General features: G+C 37.9%; 1 protein-coding gene across 4 annotated transcripts in view; it reads left to right on the top strand.

Annotated features, from left to right (window-relative positions):
* Positions 1-20,628, top strand: part of strn3 (striatin, calmodulin binding protein 3) — a 190,492-nt gene that overhangs the window by 80,948 nt on the left and 88,916 nt on the right. For 2 of the 4 annotated variants that reach the window (XM_043698049.1, XM_043698053.1), the window contains exons 8-9: positions 7,953-8,063; positions 14,582-14,722. The exons of 1 other annotated variant lie outside the window; for it this stretch is intronic. In XM_043698049.1, coding sequence (XP_043553984.1) covers positions 7,953-8,063; positions 14,582-14,722 — 252 coding nt within the window. The remainder of the gene's footprint in view (positions 1-7,952; positions 8,064-14,581; positions 14,723-20,628) is intronic. One more of the 4 variants, XM_043698050.1, reaches the window with a different exon arrangement.

The raw sequence follows: 20,628 nt of genomic DNA, 5'->3' as shown, positions 1-20,628 counted from the left end.
TCAGGGAAGGAAACTGCCATCCTTCTCTGGTTTGGCCGACATGTGACTCCAGGTCCACAGTCTTGTGAGTTGACTTAACTGCCTTCTGAAAATGTGTTGCTGGAAAAGCGCAGCAGGTCAGGCAGCATCCAGGGAACAGGAGAATCGAAGAAGGGCTTATGCCCGAAACGTCGAATATCCTGTTCTCTGGATGCTGCCTGACCTGCTGCGCTTTTCCAGCAACACATTTTCAGCTCTGATCTCCAGCATCTGCAGACCTCACTTTCTCCTTAACTGCCTTCTGGGCAATTAAAGTTAGGCAATAAATGCTGTTGTGAATAAATTTTTAAAAATTGAAGTGTAATATAATTTTAAAACTAATTTTTAAACCAAGTGATGATCTAGAATATTTTAAATATTTAAAATACTTAGAATATTTAAATATTCAGTTTTACTTTGATTATTCTAACTCATTCAAATATTCAAATGACTGCTGATACAATGAATTGTTCAAAGTTTGGGTGAAGATTTGTAGCTCGGGTGCTCGTTGTTGTGGTTCTGTTCGCCGAGCTGGAAATTTTTGTTGCAAACGTTTCGTCCCCTGTCTAGGTGACATCCTCGGTGCTTGGGAGCTCCTGTGAAGCGCTTCTGTGGTGTTTCCTCCGGCATTTATAGTGGCCTGTCCCTGCCGCTTCCAGTTGTCAGTTTCAGCTGTCCGCTGTAGTGGCCGGTATATTGGGTCCAGGTCGATGTGTTTGTTGATGGAGTTTGTGGATGAGTGCCATGCTTCTCGGAATTCCCTGGCTGTTCTTTGTTTGGCTTGCCCTAGACAGGGGATGAAACATTTGCAACAAAAAATTTCCAGCTCGGCGAACAGAACCACAACAACAATGAATTGTTGCTATGTGTTCTTATCTTATTAGCTTTTCTACTTATCTGGACCTGCAGTATTGAGAAGGCTGTGATTAGCTTTATACTTGGAAAACCCTTAATTGCCCATATCCACCAGTACTGTTGGACTGGAAATACGAAGATTATTACCTTTTTTTTATTGTAATAGATATTGAAATTTTAAGTCCCCCATGGATAGATCTCCATATTAAAACAAATTTCTTTATAATAAATTACCTTCATTTTTGACATTTATTTCCTGTGTTACACTTATAATTTGGTAGGTTTATTTCCTCCTTTCACACTCCATTGTTAATTATAGTCTTCCCTTACTACAGCCGAATCAGCTAAGAACATATTTGTTGAAGCACAAAGCAGTTTCAATTAGGGGACTTAACTGAATTGGCAGCTCACACCAAGGCAACTTGATATAAGAAATATGAGCAGGAGTATGCCATTCAGACGTTCATGGCTGAACATGTACATCAAATTCGCTTTTCTACCCTATCCATGTATCTCTTGATTCAACATCCAAAAATCCTTCAAGATTCATTCATAAGATCCTAAGATTCCATAATCCCTAATGTGGGAAAAAAAAATTGTTACCTCAGTCCAAACTGGTCAATTTCTTGAAACTTTTAACCTCCGGTTTGGGACTCTTTAGCAAGGGAAAGCAACTGCAGAGCATCTATTTCACTCCTCCTGTAAGAGTTTTAAATGTAGACTAAACCAAATTAATACTCCATCCGTCTTGGTGTGGTCTGCTGAAGTTGCAAGTAATTTACACTAACATCTCCTTGCTGTTTTGTAGTTCTTGTGCAATAATTGCTGCCTTAATTGTTTGCTGTAACTGCATGCTAACTTTGTGATTGATATACATGGACACTGAAAACCCTCCAGAGAGCAACATATGTTACCTGTTCTTTTTTTAAAAAAAAAAATTGCTCTTTTATTGCTACCAAAGTGGGGGAAAAAAATCACCATTTCCCACATTCTATTCCATCTGCTACCTTGCCAATCCACCTATCTACCTTTGTAACTTACTTGTATCCTCCTTGCCAATTATTTTCCCACCAAGCTTTGTATTGTCCGAATACTTGGACTATTTCATTTGATCTCAGTCTAATTTATTGATATTAATTATAAATAGGTGAAGCTCAAGCTCTGATCCTTGAATCAGTTGAATCCCTCCATGCCAAAAATGAATGATTTATTCCTGTTTTCTTGCCATTAACCAATCCTCAATACTGAGAGCCCTTTATTTTGTGTAAAAGCCTATTCTATGACACCTTATCAGATCTCTTTAGAAAACCAAAATGTAATCAGTCCATTGGTTCTCCTTTATCTATCTTGTGAGTTACATCCTCAAGAAAACTTGTAATACTATTTCCCTATCATAGATATTGGAGTCAATGATGAGAAAGCTGAATGATTTGCCTTAGAAAGACTAAAGATTAGGAAGAATTAAATCCTTTTGGAAGTGCCCAAAGGTGTTCTTTCATATATCCTCCATCTCTTTCCATTTCTCTAGATCTCTAATGTTCTCTTGTTATCTGACTTAGGATTCACAAAGAAACAATTTAAGGTAGGTTTATCTAAGGTTATGGGGGCTATAAGACATCAAAAAGAAAATACAGAATAGAAGGGAACTTCAGGCCTTACACTAGAAAGCCTGCCAAGAGGAATGATCTCTTAGTGGCAGTACAGTCCACCAATCGATTTTATGGTTTCATTTAGTTTGCCCATATTCTCGAACCATAGAATAGCATTGTAGAATTCTTACAGTACAGGTACAGGCCATTTGGCCCATCCAGTCTGCACTGTCTCACTGAAGACCATCCCACTCTATCCCTGTAACCCTGCATTTACCATGGCCAACCCATCAAATCTGCACAACCCTGAACACTGGGGCTACTTAGTGTGGCTTATCCACCTAATCTGCACATCTTTGAATTGTTGGAGGAAACCAGAGAAAACTCACGCAGGCGCGGGGAAACATACAAATTCCACATAGATAGTTGACCAAGACTGGAATCAAGTCTGGGTCCCTGGTGTTAGGAGGCAATAGTGCTAACCACTGAACCACCTTGCCACCTTAAGGTGATTCTATGATTCATTCTAATTCTATAAGATCTTATTATAGGAACAAAGGAATTGGGAGCAGGAGTAGGCCATTTAACCTATAGAGCTTGTTCCACCATTCAAACAAATCACGGCTGATCATTTAGCTTCACTCTGTTTTTGCCCACTATCTCCATATATCTTGATATCGTTAGTGTTCAGAAATCTGTTGATTCTCAGTGATGTACATCCACAGCACTCTGGGTAAAGAATTCTAAAGATTCACCAGCCTCTAAGTGAAAATATTGCTCCTCATCTCAATTTTAAATGGCCTGCCCCGATTCTGACGTTTTATCCGCTCATTTTAGATTTACCAACCAGGGGAAATGTTTTAAATGTTTCTACCTAGGCATGCCCTATAAGAATTTTGGAGTTTCAGTACAATCACTTTTCTATTTTGACATTGTGGAGAATATTGGCCGAGTCTCTTTGATCTTTCCTTACAAGATAACCCTGTCATTCCGGTGATTAGTCTGGTAAACCTACATTACACTCCTTGTATGGTAAGTCCATTCTTCCTTAGATAAGGAGACTTAAATTGTCCACAATACTCCAGGTGTGGTCACATCAAATCTCTCTACAAATGTAGTAGGACATCTTCACTCCTGTTCTCAAAATTCCCTTGCAGTGATGGTCAGTATACCTTCTGTAATGCTGCATCTGCATGTTCATTTCTTGTGACTTATGAGCTCAGACCCCCCCCCCCCCTTGCCATTTTGGACATCAACAGTTTCCAACCCCTTTATTTAAGAAATACTCTACCTTCCTGTTTTTACCAAAATGGGTTACCTCATAGTTATACACATTATATTCCATCTGCCATGTTCTTGTCCATTTGTTTGGATATCTAAGTACACTTATGATTCGGAGATGCTGGTGTTGGATTGGGGTGTACAAAGTTAAAAATCACACAACACCAGGTTATAGTCCAACAGGTTTAATTGGAAGTACACTAGCTTTCGGAGCGACGCTCCTTCATCAGGTGATTGTCCCAACCTGATGAAGGAGCATCGCTCCGAAAGCTAGTGTGCTTCCAATTAAACCTGTTGGACTATAACCTGGTGTTGTGTGATTTTTAACTAAGTACACTTAAGCCTTTTTATATCCCCTTCATAGCTCACGATCCCACCTAGTTTTGTTTCATCATCAAATTTTGAGGTGATGTTTGGTCCCTAGGTTCAAATCATTTTCTAGATTATGAACAACTGTGATCTAAGCACAGATGCATGGATACTCTATTATTGGCTGCCTGCCATCTCAAGAATGAACTGTTTATTCCAACTCTGTTTTCTGTCTTAACCAATTCTCAATCTACACCAGTATTTTACCACCAACACCCCACCCGCCCACCATCCCATGTATTTTAATTTTGCTTTGTGACCTGGGTGTGAACTTCTCCACCATTTCCCTTTTCTCCAATATACATTCTTCTGTATCTGCTCTAATGAACCCATATTTGTCCTTGCTAATCTTTTCCTTTTCACATATCGATGTAAACTTTTAATTTTTCCTTTGTCAGTCATTAGCTTGAATTCATATTCTCTCTTCCCTTTATCAGACTTGATTATTCTAAATTGCTCAACATCCTCAGGCTTACCACTTCTCTGGCAACCTTATAAGGCACAGCCTTGATCCAATGCAATACTTAACTTTTCTTATCCACTGTTGACTCACTTGTTTTTGTTTGAGAGGCATGCATAATTGTTGCAGACCATATAATGACTTTAAATACTAACCATTGTCTGTCTAACAATAAATATTTTAATATATTTTCCTAAACTACCATAGCCAATTTGCCTGTCATACTTTCATTGATATCTTTGTTCAGACTTGGACACTAGTATCAGAAGCTTGTATCATATTATGGTCACTACTTCCAAATAGTCCCTTCATGGCAAAATTATTAATTTGTCATTTCTACAGAATGCTCAATCTAAAATAGCTAATTTTTTATTTGGTTCCTCAATACACTGGTCCGGAAACCCATCTTGTACAAACTCCAGAAACACATCCTTCACAGTGTTATGGCTAATTAAGTTTACCAATATTGAATTGAAGTCTCCATTATTACTGTACTATACATACTACAAACTGTTCTAATACCCCAATTTATACCTCTAATATCCTGATTTATTCTATGGTCTAACATGACCACTACAGTTCGGTGGCCTACACTTGTCTCCCACTAGCATTTGCTGCCCTTTGCTCTATCCAAAATGATACTACATCCTTAAATCTAAGATTCTCTAATGCTAATGTACTGATTGTACTCCGTTGAAGATGCTACTCCACTTTTCTTTCCCCTCCACCTATCCTTCCGATGTGACGGATTCTCTGAATATTCAGTTCTGAGTCCTGGCCGCCCTGTAACCACATCTCGATAATGACAATTAAATCTAATCCATTTACTCCTCTAATCTATACCTTTTAAATTGACTATTTGCTGTAATGAATTGCATTCACAAAAAGTTCAAGCTTTGCCCTTTTTAACATTATACAGAAAGCTTTTTATCATCTGACACCTATGGCATCAGGATTGTGCCAGTTGATCAAATATTCTGGTTAATCAAGAGGTCCATATAATCAGTGTAAAAGCATAGACTTAGTAATAGAAACATAAGGTAGCGGGTATACGCATCACCTTTATTCTCTGTAACAGCTTAAATCACTTGAATAATAATGCAACTTTGCCTTCAAAAAAACTTAACTGTGGAGAGCCTTTTCATCCTCACCCTCAACTGACTACTTAGACATAGAGTCATAGAGATGTACAGCATGGAAACAGACCCTTCGGTCCAACCCGTCCATGCTGACCAGATATCCCAACCCAATCTGGTCCCACCTGCCAGCACCCGGCCCATATCCCTCCAAACTTTTCCGAGTCATATACCCATCCAGATGCCTTTTAAATGTTGCAATTGTACTAGCCTCCACCACCTTCTCTGGCAGCTCATCCCATACCTGTACCATCCTCTAAGTGAAAAAGTTGCCCCTTAGGTCTCTTTTATATCTTTCCCCTCTCACCCTGAATCTATGCCCTCTAGTTCTGGACACCCGACCCCAGGGAAAAGACTTTGTCTATTTATCCTATCCATGCCCCTCATAATTTTGTAAACCTCTATAAGATCACCCCTCAGCCTCTGATGCTCCAGGGAAAACAGCCCCAGCCTGTTCAGCCTCCCCCATAGCTCAAATCCTCCAACCCTGGCAACATCCTTGTAAACTTTTTCTGAACCCTTTCAAGTTTCACAACATATTTCTGATAGGAAGGAGACCAGAATTGCATGCAGTATTCCTACAATGGCCTAACCAATGTCCTGTACAGCCACAACATGACCTCCCAACTCCTGTACTCAATACTCTTGACCAATAAAAGAAAGCATACCACACACCTTCTTCACTATCCTATCTACCTGTGACTCCATTTTCAAGCAGCTACGAACCTGCACTCCAAGGTCTCTTTGTTGAGCAACACTCCCTAGGACCTTACCATTAAGTGTATAAGTTCTGCTAAGGTTTGTTTTACCAAAATGCAGCACCTCGTGTTTATCTGAATTAAACTTCATCTGCCATTTCTCAGCCCATTGGCCCATCTGGTCCAGATCCCGTTGTAATCTGAGGTAACCCTCTTCACTGTCCACTACACTTCCAAGTTTGGTGTCATCTGCAAACTTATAATTGTACCTCTTATGCTCGCATCGAAATCATTTATGTAAATGTCCAAAAGTAAAGGACCCAGCACCGATCCTTGTGGCACTCCACTGGTCACAGGCTTCCAGTCTGAAAAACAACCCTCCACCCCACCACCCTCTGTCTTTTACCTTTGAGCCAGTTCTGTATCTAGAAGGCTAGTTCTCCCTGTATACCATGAAACCTAACCTTGCTAACCAGTCTCCCATGGGGAACCTTGTTGAACACCTTACTGAAGTCCATATAGATCACATCTACCGTGTGACGAAGATTATGACAAAACAGTAAACTTTCAGTACTGTTTGCTGTTCCATGTTTGATTTCTAGTTTATGCTGGTCTTCTCATCTCCTGTCTAATTTTGCTCACTGCTTTGCTTTTCTACTTTCTGTTGCCAAGTTTTGCTTCCCTCCAATTGAGCTTCCTTTCAGGCGCTCATTCCCTGCCGATTTACTTCAAACCCTCCCTATCCACACGAGCAAAAATGTAAAATATTAATCCCTGTCCTACTAAGGTGTAGCTTGTCCACGTTTTACAGGTTTCACCTGCTCCAAAGCTAGTCTCAGTGCCTCAAATTCGATTATTTGTCCCTCATACACCAGCCGCACGTTCAGTGCCTAATCCTCCTATTTCTCACTTGCACCTCACACTAGGAGTAGTCCTGAAATTGCTGCCTATTGTTATACATTTTGCATAGATTTTTTAGATCATCCTACAGTGAATAGTTTTATAGAAAAATTATAATTAAATGCAGTACAGTATTGGAACTGCTACGTATTCTGTTAAGTTATGCAAACATTCCAATAATTAGGTAATTGGACTACTTTCTACTATTGGAACAAATCATTTCTGTGTTTTGTCCCTTTTTTAAATAAAGGGGCTGTTAAGTATGTCTGAAGAGGTTCACATTTTTTTCTTTTAAGCTGATTTTGTTCAGGTGAAGGCCGAGCCTTCAATGTAAGCTTTTTGTGTCCAATTTATTGCTTGTAAGGAAAGAGACTCCCAAAAACCGTCTGTCAAGTGCTTTATTGTTTTGGATGCAATGGCATGAAATTGTTGTACTTTTAAGCTTGCACTGCCCATTAAACGCAAGTTTAATAACATAACATAACTTGGTTCAAAATGGTTTGTATAACAAATGTCTTAAAATCTTACATCATAATTATTCAGTAATTCTTTAAAGGCTATGATTCAACCACTAACCTTCATGAAATAGCAGCAGTGATTGCTTGCATTCCGATTTGCTGATTTTTCAATGATGTGCTGCATGTAGACAAGGATGACTTCTCCCCATCTTCGGAGGTTTGGGCTGTAGACAAGGGACTAATAAGTAAACTGAAGGAACAATACAAGAAGGAGCGGAAGGGCAAGAAAGGGGTGAAGAGTAAGTGCAGATAATTCTGAATTGTGTAGAGTGACTTTCGCATTTTCTTTACCACAATTTTATTTTATTTTCTAAATATCTGTCTTTCATCAGCTTTGTTTCTGTTTATTGAATACTTTTTTCATGTGTGTCTAAATAAAAAAATTAGATTAGGGGTGCAACCAACATTTCTTTCATTATCGGGGTTAGAGGCTTTGCTGTGTGCTGAATGTGTATTGGCAACATGCTTGAAAGTATTAAGATATCTGTAGTTGGGTCATCGAGGGAATGCCACTTCTCAGAATTTTTATCCTCCGGTGAGAGACTCAAATCTTTAGTGACAGTGATATATCTTTAAACTAAGCAGAACGAGTTGAAGAGACATAAACAAAATGTTGAAAACATCAGCAGGTCTGGCAGCATCTGTGGAGAGAGAAATAGTTAGCATTTCGAGTTGAATACAGCTCCTCTTCAGGTGAGATGGTTGTGTTTTAAAAAAAATTAAAATTGTGTTTAAAAAAATTCAAAAGATTAATAATCTATCGGCTGAAAACAAAAATTGATTGAAAGATTAGCATTGAAAGTCGATAGTGAAAATTTTGCATATCGGATTATGTAATGATTTGGGTATCAGATTTGGAATCTAATCCATCACTTTAGAACAAAATTGAAATGCAGCACATAAAAACTAATGTTGCATGATAATAACTCAAACTGCATGTGTTTCATACTAACCAAGTAGCAAGATGTGCACAACAATTTGTGTTTTTACTGATATGTTTCTCGAGGTGACACATATATATGACAATTATTGTTTCATCAAAGGATTAAAGTGATCAGTTCCATAGAATTTTGTCAGAAGGATGAAAGTGGTCAGTTGCTTAGAATTTCACCATTGATTTTAAAATAATTGAACAAGGTCAATCCTTGAGGGGTTGAACCTCAGGTTTATTTTTTTAAAACTGTACTGATTCAGATATTGGAAGCTTTCATTTGTTGTAAAATCAACAAGGTAAGAGTTTTAAATACTGGTTAAGTAAAAATATTTGAAATGACTCCCCTCTCAACACACACATGCACATGGACACACGCCCCCACCCACCCATAACAAAGCAACATTAGCACAAGAAAACTGATTCAATTAATGCAAGCTTGTCAACCTGAAGTCCTTTTTTTAATATAGTTTAGTGTATTAGTGATTAAACGTGATGCCGTTCCATTTAGAAACTTTCGCAGATTAAAACCTTCCTTAAGTAAAAAAAAATTTACTTCCTTATTCTGTTCTGTGACTATTTCCAAAAGAGCTGGACAAATTTTAAAATTCCAGGCAATTTAGATTTTTTTATTTTATGATTTCTATCAAATATTTAAATTGAAATTTGGTTTTAAAAATGAATTTGCTGAGGATATCCAAATCTAATGGAGAGTTTGTGAGAGGGACTTTCATGATTCTTACATTGAGGACAGACAGTTTTTACAACCATCCCCCTTGGTAATCATCACAAATACTATGCATGCTAAATCCATGATTCTGCACACTCTATAGTGTTTCAGTATCAACAATGTGAAAATTTGTCATATATTTCTCTCATACTGGATAATAGAAGAAAATGTACATGATAATTGTAGCATTAGAACTGAGAAGTATCTAATGGACAAGAAGCTGAGCAAAATATTACACATTACTTACAAAAATCTGAAAATTAAACTAATCTAAATTTCACAATTAGTATGAAGTATGGAAGTAAATGTGTTTCAGTGCTTGTATGAAACATACCAGAGAAGACCTGAGCCAATGCAGTGTGTTGGGTTGTAAAGAGCTGGGTTTACTTTGTATCCATTTACTGTTTGAGATTTGAAAAAGCATACACATTCTTGTTTTTGAAAAAAGATTTACATAAATCTTTATATTGTGTTCGTATCCTCGAAAGACAGAGTTCAGATTGCACAAATTAGTTTTTACTTGGGCAGATTTTATGGGGAGATTACTTTCATCTGACCAGCACAATATGTTTGCAACAAAAAAAGGCAAAACAGGGGCCCACTAAGTTAAAGGAAAGTACCGTTGATGCTGAAAATCTAAAATAAAAATAGAAATATTAAGGGTGGCACTGAGGCTCAGTGGTTAGCACTGCAACCTCTCAGCACCAGGGACCCGGGTTCAATTCCAGCCTCTGGCAACTGTCTGTGTGGAATTTGCACGTTCTCCCCATGTCTGCTTGGGTTTTCTCTGGGTGCTCCGGTTTCTTCCCACAGTCCAAGGATGTGCAGATCAGGTGAATTGGCCATACTAAATTGTCCATTGTGTTAGGCGCATTAGTCAGAGAGAAGTGGGTTTGGGAGGGTTACTCTTTGGAGTGTCATTGTGGATTTTTTGGGCCAAATGGCCTGTTTCCACGCTGTAGGGAATCTAATCTAATTTTTAAGAAGTGCTGTTCAGCTCACTAATATTTTGTAAATTTAAGGGAGCTAATTGACAGTCTGAAAGTTCTCAAATGTTAAACTGTTAAACACCTTTCTCTTGATCTTTTTAAGCATTTTCCATTTTAAATCCTTAAATCTGGTAGCTGTATATGTCTTTGTGAGGAAGCTACTTTAAAGATTGAGTACAAACAGTTTTGAAAGTTTATTTTCATTATTTCTAGCATAAAGTTGTTTGCCCTTTTTTTAATGGAATCCTTAATACATTTATTTTTGCCTAAAGTAATTGCTGAAACTGAGCGGTTTTGAATAAATAATCTCCAAAGAAGAGAAAAAATGCATTATGGAAGAGCGACATTGTTGAGAACAGTTCAAAGATTAATTTGATTTAATAATTCAGTGTCAGTATTTATGTATTCCTGATAAATTCAAAACGAATTGTTTTAACTTAACTCCAGTCTCATTTGTCAATATTATTTTGTAAATATTACACCACAGTACCCTGACTAAACTGGGCACTACTAGATGTAAATCATTGAAGTTGTAGTTATTGTTAATCTAGCTGAGAATCAGTGAAATGAATCTTACTTGTATCACTGCCAAATAAATGCTTAATGTCCTGGACTATGTTGAAAAATGTGCACAGTAAGGTGAAAATTTCAAGTTTGTCCCTTGTAACATTTGTGATTTTTAACTAATTAATAGACTTGTTTATGGGCATGTGAGTACATGTATTAGTACACAACTTTTATTTTCCATAATTTGGAGGTTGAAGATTAATGTCTGTCACTTGCAGTATTTTAGACATTACAGCTTTGGCTTTTCATTTTGATGAAACAGTTCCCCCCCTTAAATATGCAGGTTTATTTTGTGCAACATAGAGGAATCTGGTTGAGCTTTTGTACGCTGCTTCTGTAATAGTGCTTTAGTGATGGTTAGTTGTGTATCATCATTAATTATGGTTTTTTCACGGCATATTTTTTTTTGTTTGACTTGTTCTGTTGATGTACCACATGACCTTTGAGCAGTATGTATTGACTGGGTTATTGATCTTTTACATAGAAAATAATTAAGTAAAGAATCAACTAATAGGGCATCACATATTTTAGTTTAATAAAATAAATGTTTCAAGAACAACTGTATTAAACCAACGCGTTAATGATATTTATGTCATCCCTTTAATGTTTTTTTGAAACTAGCTACATGAGATCATGTCCGACAGTGCATGTTGAGATCACAATTGAAGATTTAGACATTGGCATCAGTAGCTCTCATCAAAGCTTATTTGTTTTCAAACCAGTGCTCACTTATAAGAATGTAATGCACCCAAATGTCACAAATCAGTGAAACTCTTAACATCTTGAACTTTGGATAAATACTTACCATTCAACAGAATGTGTATTTGTAATTTTTATACTTTGTGAACATTTATTTACAGTAACTGCTGAATTAAGAAAACTGAAGAACAATATCCACCAGAAAGTAGCTAAGGCTGTTTAACTTCTGTGTTTTAGTTTCAGATTCTGTGTAGGCATACAGTATTGAAGCACTATGATTGATTGAAATTACTGGTGGTTGATTGAATATAAATGTGTCTCCAAGGGTTTTTAAAGTACTGTGATTTAACTGTAACTTGCTGAGTACAGTAAATAATGTTGCAGCAATTTCATTTGTATGGACAAGATATTGTCACAAATGCTAAGCTACTGCCATTCTCAGTATTGAGTTCAAGACTCAGTATTGAATCAGACTCCAAAACATTAAATCTGATTAAGGCAGAACACATTATTCATTTGAATCAATACCCTCTTCATGACTGGCATTTTTCGGTGACAGTTAAGTTTCTCTGCCTCTCTTCCAATTTCCTCCTCCTCTGCTGAAGATGTTTATTCTTGGTCCAGTTGTTTCACTGGCATTCAAAGCCATCTGATATTTGCTCAAGTAATTATTTTTCTTGTGTGGCCTGGACTGTTGGCCTCAACAGGGTACTTTGAAGGAGAGGAATGTGTCACGGTTGGCCTTGAATTTGTCCTCGCCTGACATATACCTTTGTATGTTCTTTGAGGAGCCACAGGAGAATTATCAAGAGATAAAAACACATCTTTCGACTCACTCATGCCTTGGTAGCCTAGTGACACTGCCATCAATTGTAACATCCTAAATGAACCCAGCTGAGATTTTTTGACTTGTGGAAAACCATTGAGCAACTCTAGTAATTTCTTAATCTTTCTGGTTCTGTACTGCATTAGATGCTGCACTTACTGAGCTATTAAGGGTGGTCTGGTAACAGTTAGTTTTATTTTTCCATTGGAGTTCCCTTGTGAAATGTTTTGTATGTGTTTTTGCCCACTCTTGTGCATTGTTTTCAATGGCAGGTCAAAATAATGCTATCAACTGATCCTCGTCAATGGGTGATTGAAAGGTATTTAAAGTACTTTAAAGTGCTGCACTCTTAAGAGTGAGAATTTTCTTTCTGCAATATACAGATTGTCAATTTGCCGGTTGCAAATGCCACTGGTATGCAACTACTTAAGCACTTTATATGTGATAACAGAGAACCTTACTGTTATGTGCAAGTATAATTTTATACGCATAAGAGTACTTGTCCTGTTCTCTAAGTAAGGATGAGTTGCAGAAAACTCAGAAAAGTGTTTAGTTTATGAGTCTTTGTGAGGTACCACATGCTTTTGAGAGGCTGTGTCTGTGAAATGTAATGATACAGACTCTGTATGCCTTTCATATCTTAACTGAACAGCCGTGAGGTTCCACACGATGTGTCTGATGCGCGATATAAACTGGACCATTAAACTCAATTCTTCTTTTATTTTTGCCTTGCCTGGAATGTTTTTTTCTCTTTAAGTGTTTCACGATCCTTTGGGCAATGCCTTGCTCTTTGTCAATTGCCAGCTTGTTTCACTCCAGAGGTGAGACTAGATGCATAACTTGTACTGAACATTTAAGTACTGTTATTTACCAGGCTCATTTATGCATTTACTCTTTTATCATTGAACTTTACACTGGCCATTTCTGAATAAGAAAATTCTTGGCTCTTAAATCCATTCCTCTGTTTTGATGAATGAACTCCTTCAGTCTATGTTTGGGTCTCGCTCCTCAGTTTCATATTCCTTAACAGACTGTGCTTTCTTGGAGTGTGAGGACTCCATTTGGAAACGCCAGATGGCCCAGGAGCGATGTTAATCAAGAGAATTTCTACATCCATTATCTACAAGGCCCTTTGCTGCACACATTCTTCTGGCCTGTGAAGATTCCTGTGGTGGAAACTAATTCTGTGAATGGACAGTAAGGCTTACGCCCAAACTCTGTATCATTAGGTGGTGTGATACATACCAGACAACATGGAAGACCCTCCATAGAGGATTGTAATTACTGTGGTGAGTAATTGCTATCTGAGAAATTTAAATTAGCATTAGTAATTCCTCATCTTATAAAAAAAGTAACTGATATTTTTGTTTTATACAGTGAAATACCTTAATGGGTCCATGAGATATGGTCAGTAAAGAGAAAAATAATAAACATGACTTGTCTCATGTTTTGCTCCCAGTATTTGTACCCCAGTGTGTTTTCATTTTAACTGAAATGGCAAACAATTGTAAGTGAGAACACAAGTGTGGATAATCACGAAAATAAATTTTTGACAAAATTATTTAAATTGTTAGTTTGTTGCACCCCTAGTGTACGCATTAAAATCTTTTATCTTTGTTTTGTGTTCTATTCATGTTGCTCAAAAGACAGTTCTTTAATTTTTTTTTCTCCATTGCTAATCTATGAAATGATCTACTGTATAACTGAATCAGAAAGACATTGCCTTTTAATTTTTGATTTCAATAACTATTTAAAGTTAAATGTAGCAGGTGTTCTTAATTTGGCCTGCTTATAATTCCTTAATTGGGAAAAAGTTTTAATGTTAGCATAGAGCATGAATACATCAGAATATGGGTTTGTATATAAAATATCATTCTGGATGTTTTGATTCCATAAAAATTTATGGTAAATATTTCATTTAATGGCCAATGCAAATAAATAATTATTCAACCTATTTCACACCATCAAGAATTCTGCTACGTGATTGAACAGTTACTGATGACTTTCATTTACAGGGGTAAACAGGTCAAAGCTTCAGGATATGATTGCAGATCTCAGAGATGATGAGCTGCCTCACATGCCATCTGGAACCATGATTCAGTCCAGGCCAACCTCTTCCAGACTGGCTGATCATGACAGCTCAAGAACAGAAGAAGGTATAACTAAAATTATTACTGCATCTCCATGTTGGGTAGTCAGTATTTCAATAAAAACAAGAAGTGCTGAAATTGCTCAGCAGGTGTTCAGCATCTGTGGAGGAAGAAACCAAGTTAATGTTTCAGGTGGATGACTTCATTAGAACTGTAAAAAATGAACTGTGTGACATGATTTAAACAAACATTGTTTGACAGTGAAAAGGGGAAATTTTGTAAAGTACATAAAAATGGGAAGGTCTGCGATATGTGGAGCATCGAAAATAATAATTAGAATGGGGAATGCTAAAGAAATCTGTTGTTATCTACCAGATTTGTTTAATAGACATTTAAATCGAAATGTTATCATCAGCTCCTGCCTGAAACAATGGAGACAGTGGTTATGATCAAAAATTGTTGATTACAATTGCAAAGTAGAAAGATGAGGTGCAGTTTCTTAAGCTTGTGTTAAACTTCAGTTGAATTATGGAGGAGGCAAAGGATTTAAGAGTTTAGCGATTAAGTGAAATGGAGCATAAGCAGGCACCTGGAAGCTCAAAAACATGCTTAACATGCTAAACGATGTGTTTCATAAACACTGACCACCTAATCTGAGTTTGAATGCTCAATGCATTAACAAAACAGGGGAAAAAAATGACAGGACAGTCCCTTGGACTCATTTGGGAGAAGCTTATTCCTGAAATGTTATTCCAGTTCTGTTCAGGTTCCCTCTCCCACTATTTATTTCAGGTACATTGATGACTCTATTGATGGGGATCCCTGCTCTCACCCTGAATAGAAATTTCATCAGCTCTGCTTTCAACCTTTCTTTGTCTTCATATCATCTATTTCTCATCTGTTTTCTTCCATGTCTCATCTCTGGTGATACATTATCAACCAATGTCAACATTCAAGTGTTCCAGAATCAACATTGAGCTCAACAACTGTAGTTCATGGCTACTCCTTCCTTTTTTTTAGGCGGAAGCTGCTGGCTGTATTTTTGCTATTAAAATTTACAGCAACCCATATTTTGTTGCTATTACCTGTCTTGTGGTCTGTTTATCATTCAATCACTTCTATCACATGCCTTATCAATGACTTTTCTTCTTGTTTTCTCTTGCCCCTCAACCAAAAGCTATTATATCACCAACTTCTTTCTGGTTCTGATCAAAGGTCATCCACTTCAAATTTAACTTTATTTCTCTTTCTCCAAAAATGCTGCCTAATCTCTTTGGTATATGCAGCATTTTATGTTTCTGTTTCAGATTTTCAGCACTTGTAGTATTTTGACTTTGTCAGTCTGACATGTTGGTATCTTCCCACCCTAACACATCTCTTAGCAGCCATAGCTACTCATGAGAATATGCAAAATGGAAAGGTTGTCACTACATATGTTTTTTGAAACTTTATTGCTGGAACAGCACAGCAGGTCAGGCAGCATCCAGGGAACAGGAGATTCGACGTTTCGGGCACAGGCCCTTCTTCAGGAATGAGCAGAGTGTTCAGCAGGAGAAGATAAAAGGTAGGGAGGAGGGACTTGGAGGAGGGGCGTTGAAATGTGATAGGTGGAAAGAGGTCAAGGTGAGGGTGATAGGTCGGAGTAGGATGGAGGCGGAGAGGTCAAGAAGAACCTTGACCTCTTTCCACCTATCACATTTCCAACGCCCCTCCTCCAAGTCCCTCCTCCCTACCTTTTATCTTCTCCTGCTGAACACTCTCTGCTCATTCCTAAAGAAGGGCGTGTTAGCAGAGAGAGACGTTTTCCTCGGATAGTGATGGCTAGCATGAGAGGACATAGCTTTAAATTGAGCGGTGATAGATATAGGACAGATGTCAGAGGGGTAGTTTCTTTACTCAGAGAGTAGTAATGGCGTGAAACTCCCTGCCTGCAACTGTAGTAGACTCACCGACTTTAATGTCTTTTTAAATGGCCATTGGATAAACATATGGATGATAATGCAACAATGCAGGTTAGTTCAGCTTCAGGCTGGTTTCACAGGTCAGCACAACATTGAGGGTCAGAGAGCCTGGACTGTGCTGTAATGTTCTGTGTTCTTTGAAAGCAAGATAATATTTCGAGTCTGGCGATTCTTCATCAGAACTGTTAACAGCTCAGGAAAGGTGGTAATATATTGAAGTGACGTTTGTGGGAAGGGGTTGGTCTTGCACAAGGTGACTTACTTGCCGATTTACTTCCTCCAACCTCAGTATCCAAGGCCTCAGGCACACCTTCCAGGTGAAGCAGCAGCTTACCTGCACTTCTCTCAACTCATTTATTTCATTCACTGCTCAGAATGTGGTCTCCTGTATATCGGGGGAGATGAAACACAGATTTGATGACCGCTTTGCTGAACACCTACACTCTGTCTGTAAAACATGACCCAGAGTTTCCCACTGCCTCCACTTCAACACACCACTGTGTTCCTACACCAACATTTCTGTCCCAGATCTGTTGCAGTGTTCCTTAACGCAAGTTCAAAGAACAACACTTCATTTTCCACTTGGGGATGCTGAACACTCTCTACTCATTCCTGAAGAAGGGCCTGTGCCCGAAACGTCGAATCTCCTGTTCCCTGGATGCTGCCTGACCTGCTGTGCTGTTCCAGCAATAAAGTTTCAACTTTGATCTCCAGCATCTGCAGACCTCACTTTCTCCTCGAAGACTACTTATGTTTGAACTACCAAAACAATGGCTCTGTGGTAACTAAGCAATACATGTTTGAAAAAAATTGATGTTTCTAACTAAATGATCAAAATTACAATGAACACTTGAATTCCTCAAGATGTTGTCATGTAGTGCTAGAAATCCTATTTATCCCTTTCTCATGTGAAGTAGAATCCATGCTTCTCATTATAATACCAGAGGTCAGAAGCAAGACCCTGAAATAGATTTTTGTGGTTATTTTGGAAAGGAATTTTAGTTATTTAAATTTATACAATGTTGTATAAATTCTTTAGTGTTTTTAGAAATGTTTATTATGATTTTACATTGCCCACCTTTGTTTTAATAACATGCATTCTGCACCTCTTTTGTTCAGTGCAAAATTCCATAGTTTCCAATATTTCCGACTGGAATGTATTCATGTGAGATTGTTAGGAGATCATGGTGCTATCCCTTGAAATGGATACTTCAACAGTGTGACGGAAGGGCACCCACGCCCTTCCCAATTCTGTCTCGGCACTCTTCTCATGTAAAGTAGAAAATATGAGATTGGTTACATGATGGAATATGCATTTCCAGTTAATAGATCTTCATTATTATTTTCTTCCAGCATCTCTCTTTTATATTCAATCCTTTTTATCCCTTGATGATGTCCTACTGCAAATTTTCCTGCACTAATTACTCTTATTACATTGCCACGTGAATTTCTACTGTTAGACCTGTGAGCATGTGAGAAGAAGCTCAGTGGTTTATTATTAAGTGGCTCAGTATTTCAAAATATCAAAACTGATTTAATTATTTTTTATTCTCTGTGTGGGGGTTTGGAAGTCCTAAGTATTGTATTTTGGTAAAATTATGTTAGTATTTATTTTGAAGCAAGCATATTGAGACTTTTGCTATCAAATATATACAATGTTTCTGCACTTTTTATATGAATTTTTGGATAAGCTAAGCACATAATAAAATGATATATTTTCAGTATATCTTATTTGCTATCTTCAAAGCTACCTGGTAAAGATATGTCGACCCGTGGAATTTAATTGGTCTTATCACTCATCATTGCTTTGTTCTATATTTGGTGATTTTTTTCTATATTTGAATGTCTTCTCCAGGGCTTAAGTCTGACTAAACTTTATGGAAAACCTAGCTGACTTAAAGATAGAATATGTCTCCAACAGTTTGATATGCTGCATAATGTGAAGAGAGTGAGCATGTTTCCTGCTTGTGTGCTTGTTTGCTTCTCATTTTTGATCTGTACTACTGGCTATCAGTACAAAAAATAGAAGCATGTGCAAGTCTCTTGTCTGTACACCTTCTCATGGTGACACATGGAAACTGGATCCCTCTCACCCCAAGCTAAAAACCCTGAGGAATTTTGGTTCCCCAGACATCTGGTGTGCAGGCCAAGGGGTGTGTGGACAAGAGCCTTACTGCACATAAACCATACTCCTAACTATGGATTATAGCATTGTAAATACTTTGGGAGATTTGAAGGCTAAAGGAATAATCCCTGACAAAAATCATGGACTAGAAACTAGATGTGGACTAATCTCTAAATGTATTGTCTTTACGACAGTTCTTGTGACCAAGCTGGGGTCAGATATAGTGCTTTGAATTTCTTTGTCCCAACCAGATAGACAGTCTATACACTTTGCCACTGTTTTTGCTCTGGAGAGGTCACTCCAGTTTTGTTGCAGGGCATTAACAACAATGGAGACAGAAGATATGAGTGATAATCCCAGAATAGAAGGTGGATGTTCAGGGCTGTCTTTCACTGGCCGTTCACTCTCTTTGCCACAGGTGCACAGTGGTACCAGTGTGTAGCATCTACAAGATGTACTTAATCAATTCACCACAGCTTCTAAAACAGCACCTTCCTAATCCATCTCCTCGATCACCGGGAAGGACAAGAGAGCACTGCCACTTGTGAGATCTCCTCCAAGCCATGCCATCCTGATTTGAAACTGTCATATTAACTTCCTTTACTGTCACTGGGTCAAAATCCTGGAATTTCCTTCCCAACAGCACTGTTTGTATATCATGCCATAATGATCTGTAGTGGTTCAAGGAGGTGTCTTATACTTTCTCCAGGATAATTTGTGGTGAGCAATAAATGCTCGTCTAGCCAGCGATGCTGACATCCCCCTGATTAAGTTTTAAAAATTATATTTCAGAGGCTACTTGTAGCAACTCAGCAATTTATGGTTGGGATCAGTATAGATTAGATCATGAAATCATAAAATCTTGGACTTCTGCCAACACAAGGATAGCCTTTCATTCAGTCGCGTCTATACTGGCTGTATACAAAGCGGTTTACCTGTTGCTACTCCCCTGTCTTTTTGCTGCAGCCTTGCAGTTTTTGTTCCTTTTTCAGATAATCCAATTTCATGAATGCTGTGATTGAATCTGCCTTACAGATCCTAACCATTTGATGCATTGAAGAAAAATGTTGCCATTGCATCTTTTGCCAATTATGTTAAACCTGTTCCTCCTGGTTCTTAATCATTCTACTTAGGGAACAGTTGTCTCTGTCTACACTGTTCACAACCCCTCAGGATTTTGAAAATCTCTAGCCGATATCCTCTCAAATGTTCTCTCCTCCGTGCAGAACAGTCGCAGCTTCTATAAATATGTAGTTTAAGTACCAGATCCTTGAAATCATTCTTGTAAACTGTTACCCTGTGTTACCTCCAATCCATTCTAAAGTGTGATGCCCAGACCTGGACATAATATTCCAGTTGAGATTGAATCAGTACATTATGCAGGTTGGCCTCAATTTTGCTTTGTCAGCCCAAAACCCTATTTTTAATGTCTAGGAGTCAGTATGGGTTTTTAACCACATTCTTGATCAGCTCTGCCACCTCCAGTAATTTGTGCAAATAATTTGTACCCTTTTGCTCCCGACTTCCTGTTTTGAATTTATCCTTCTCTTGTTTCTGTTTTCTTACCAATTGAATAAATTCACACTCCTCTGCATTAAATTGCATCTGCTACTTGTCTACCCATTCCACTAACCTGTCTTTGTTCTTTTAAGGTCTTTGCAGTTCGCAGTGCTTTGAAATTTCGTCTTGTTGTTAAACTTCAAAATTGAGCAATTTCCACCACTGTCTAGGTCATTCAGTACATAAGAAGTACAGAGATCCTAGCACTGACCCTTTGAAATTCTATTATAAATCTACCTCTAGATCACTAGGCTCTGTTCACCACTACTTGGTGAACTTTGGTCGTCACTCAACCAAATTCATCTGTGCTACTTGTTCCATGAACT

The sequence above is a fragment of the Chiloscyllium plagiosum genome, chromosome 10 (genome assembly GCF_004010195.1).
Source record: "Chiloscyllium plagiosum isolate BGI_BamShark_2017 chromosome 10, ASM401019v2, whole genome shotgun sequence".
Taxonomy (NCBI): Eukaryota; Metazoa; Chordata; class Chondrichthyes; order Orectolobiformes; family Hemiscylliidae; genus Chiloscyllium; species Chiloscyllium plagiosum.
The sequence above is the reverse complement of the archived record's forward strand: the minus strand, read 5'-3'. Positions and strand labels throughout refer to the sequence as shown.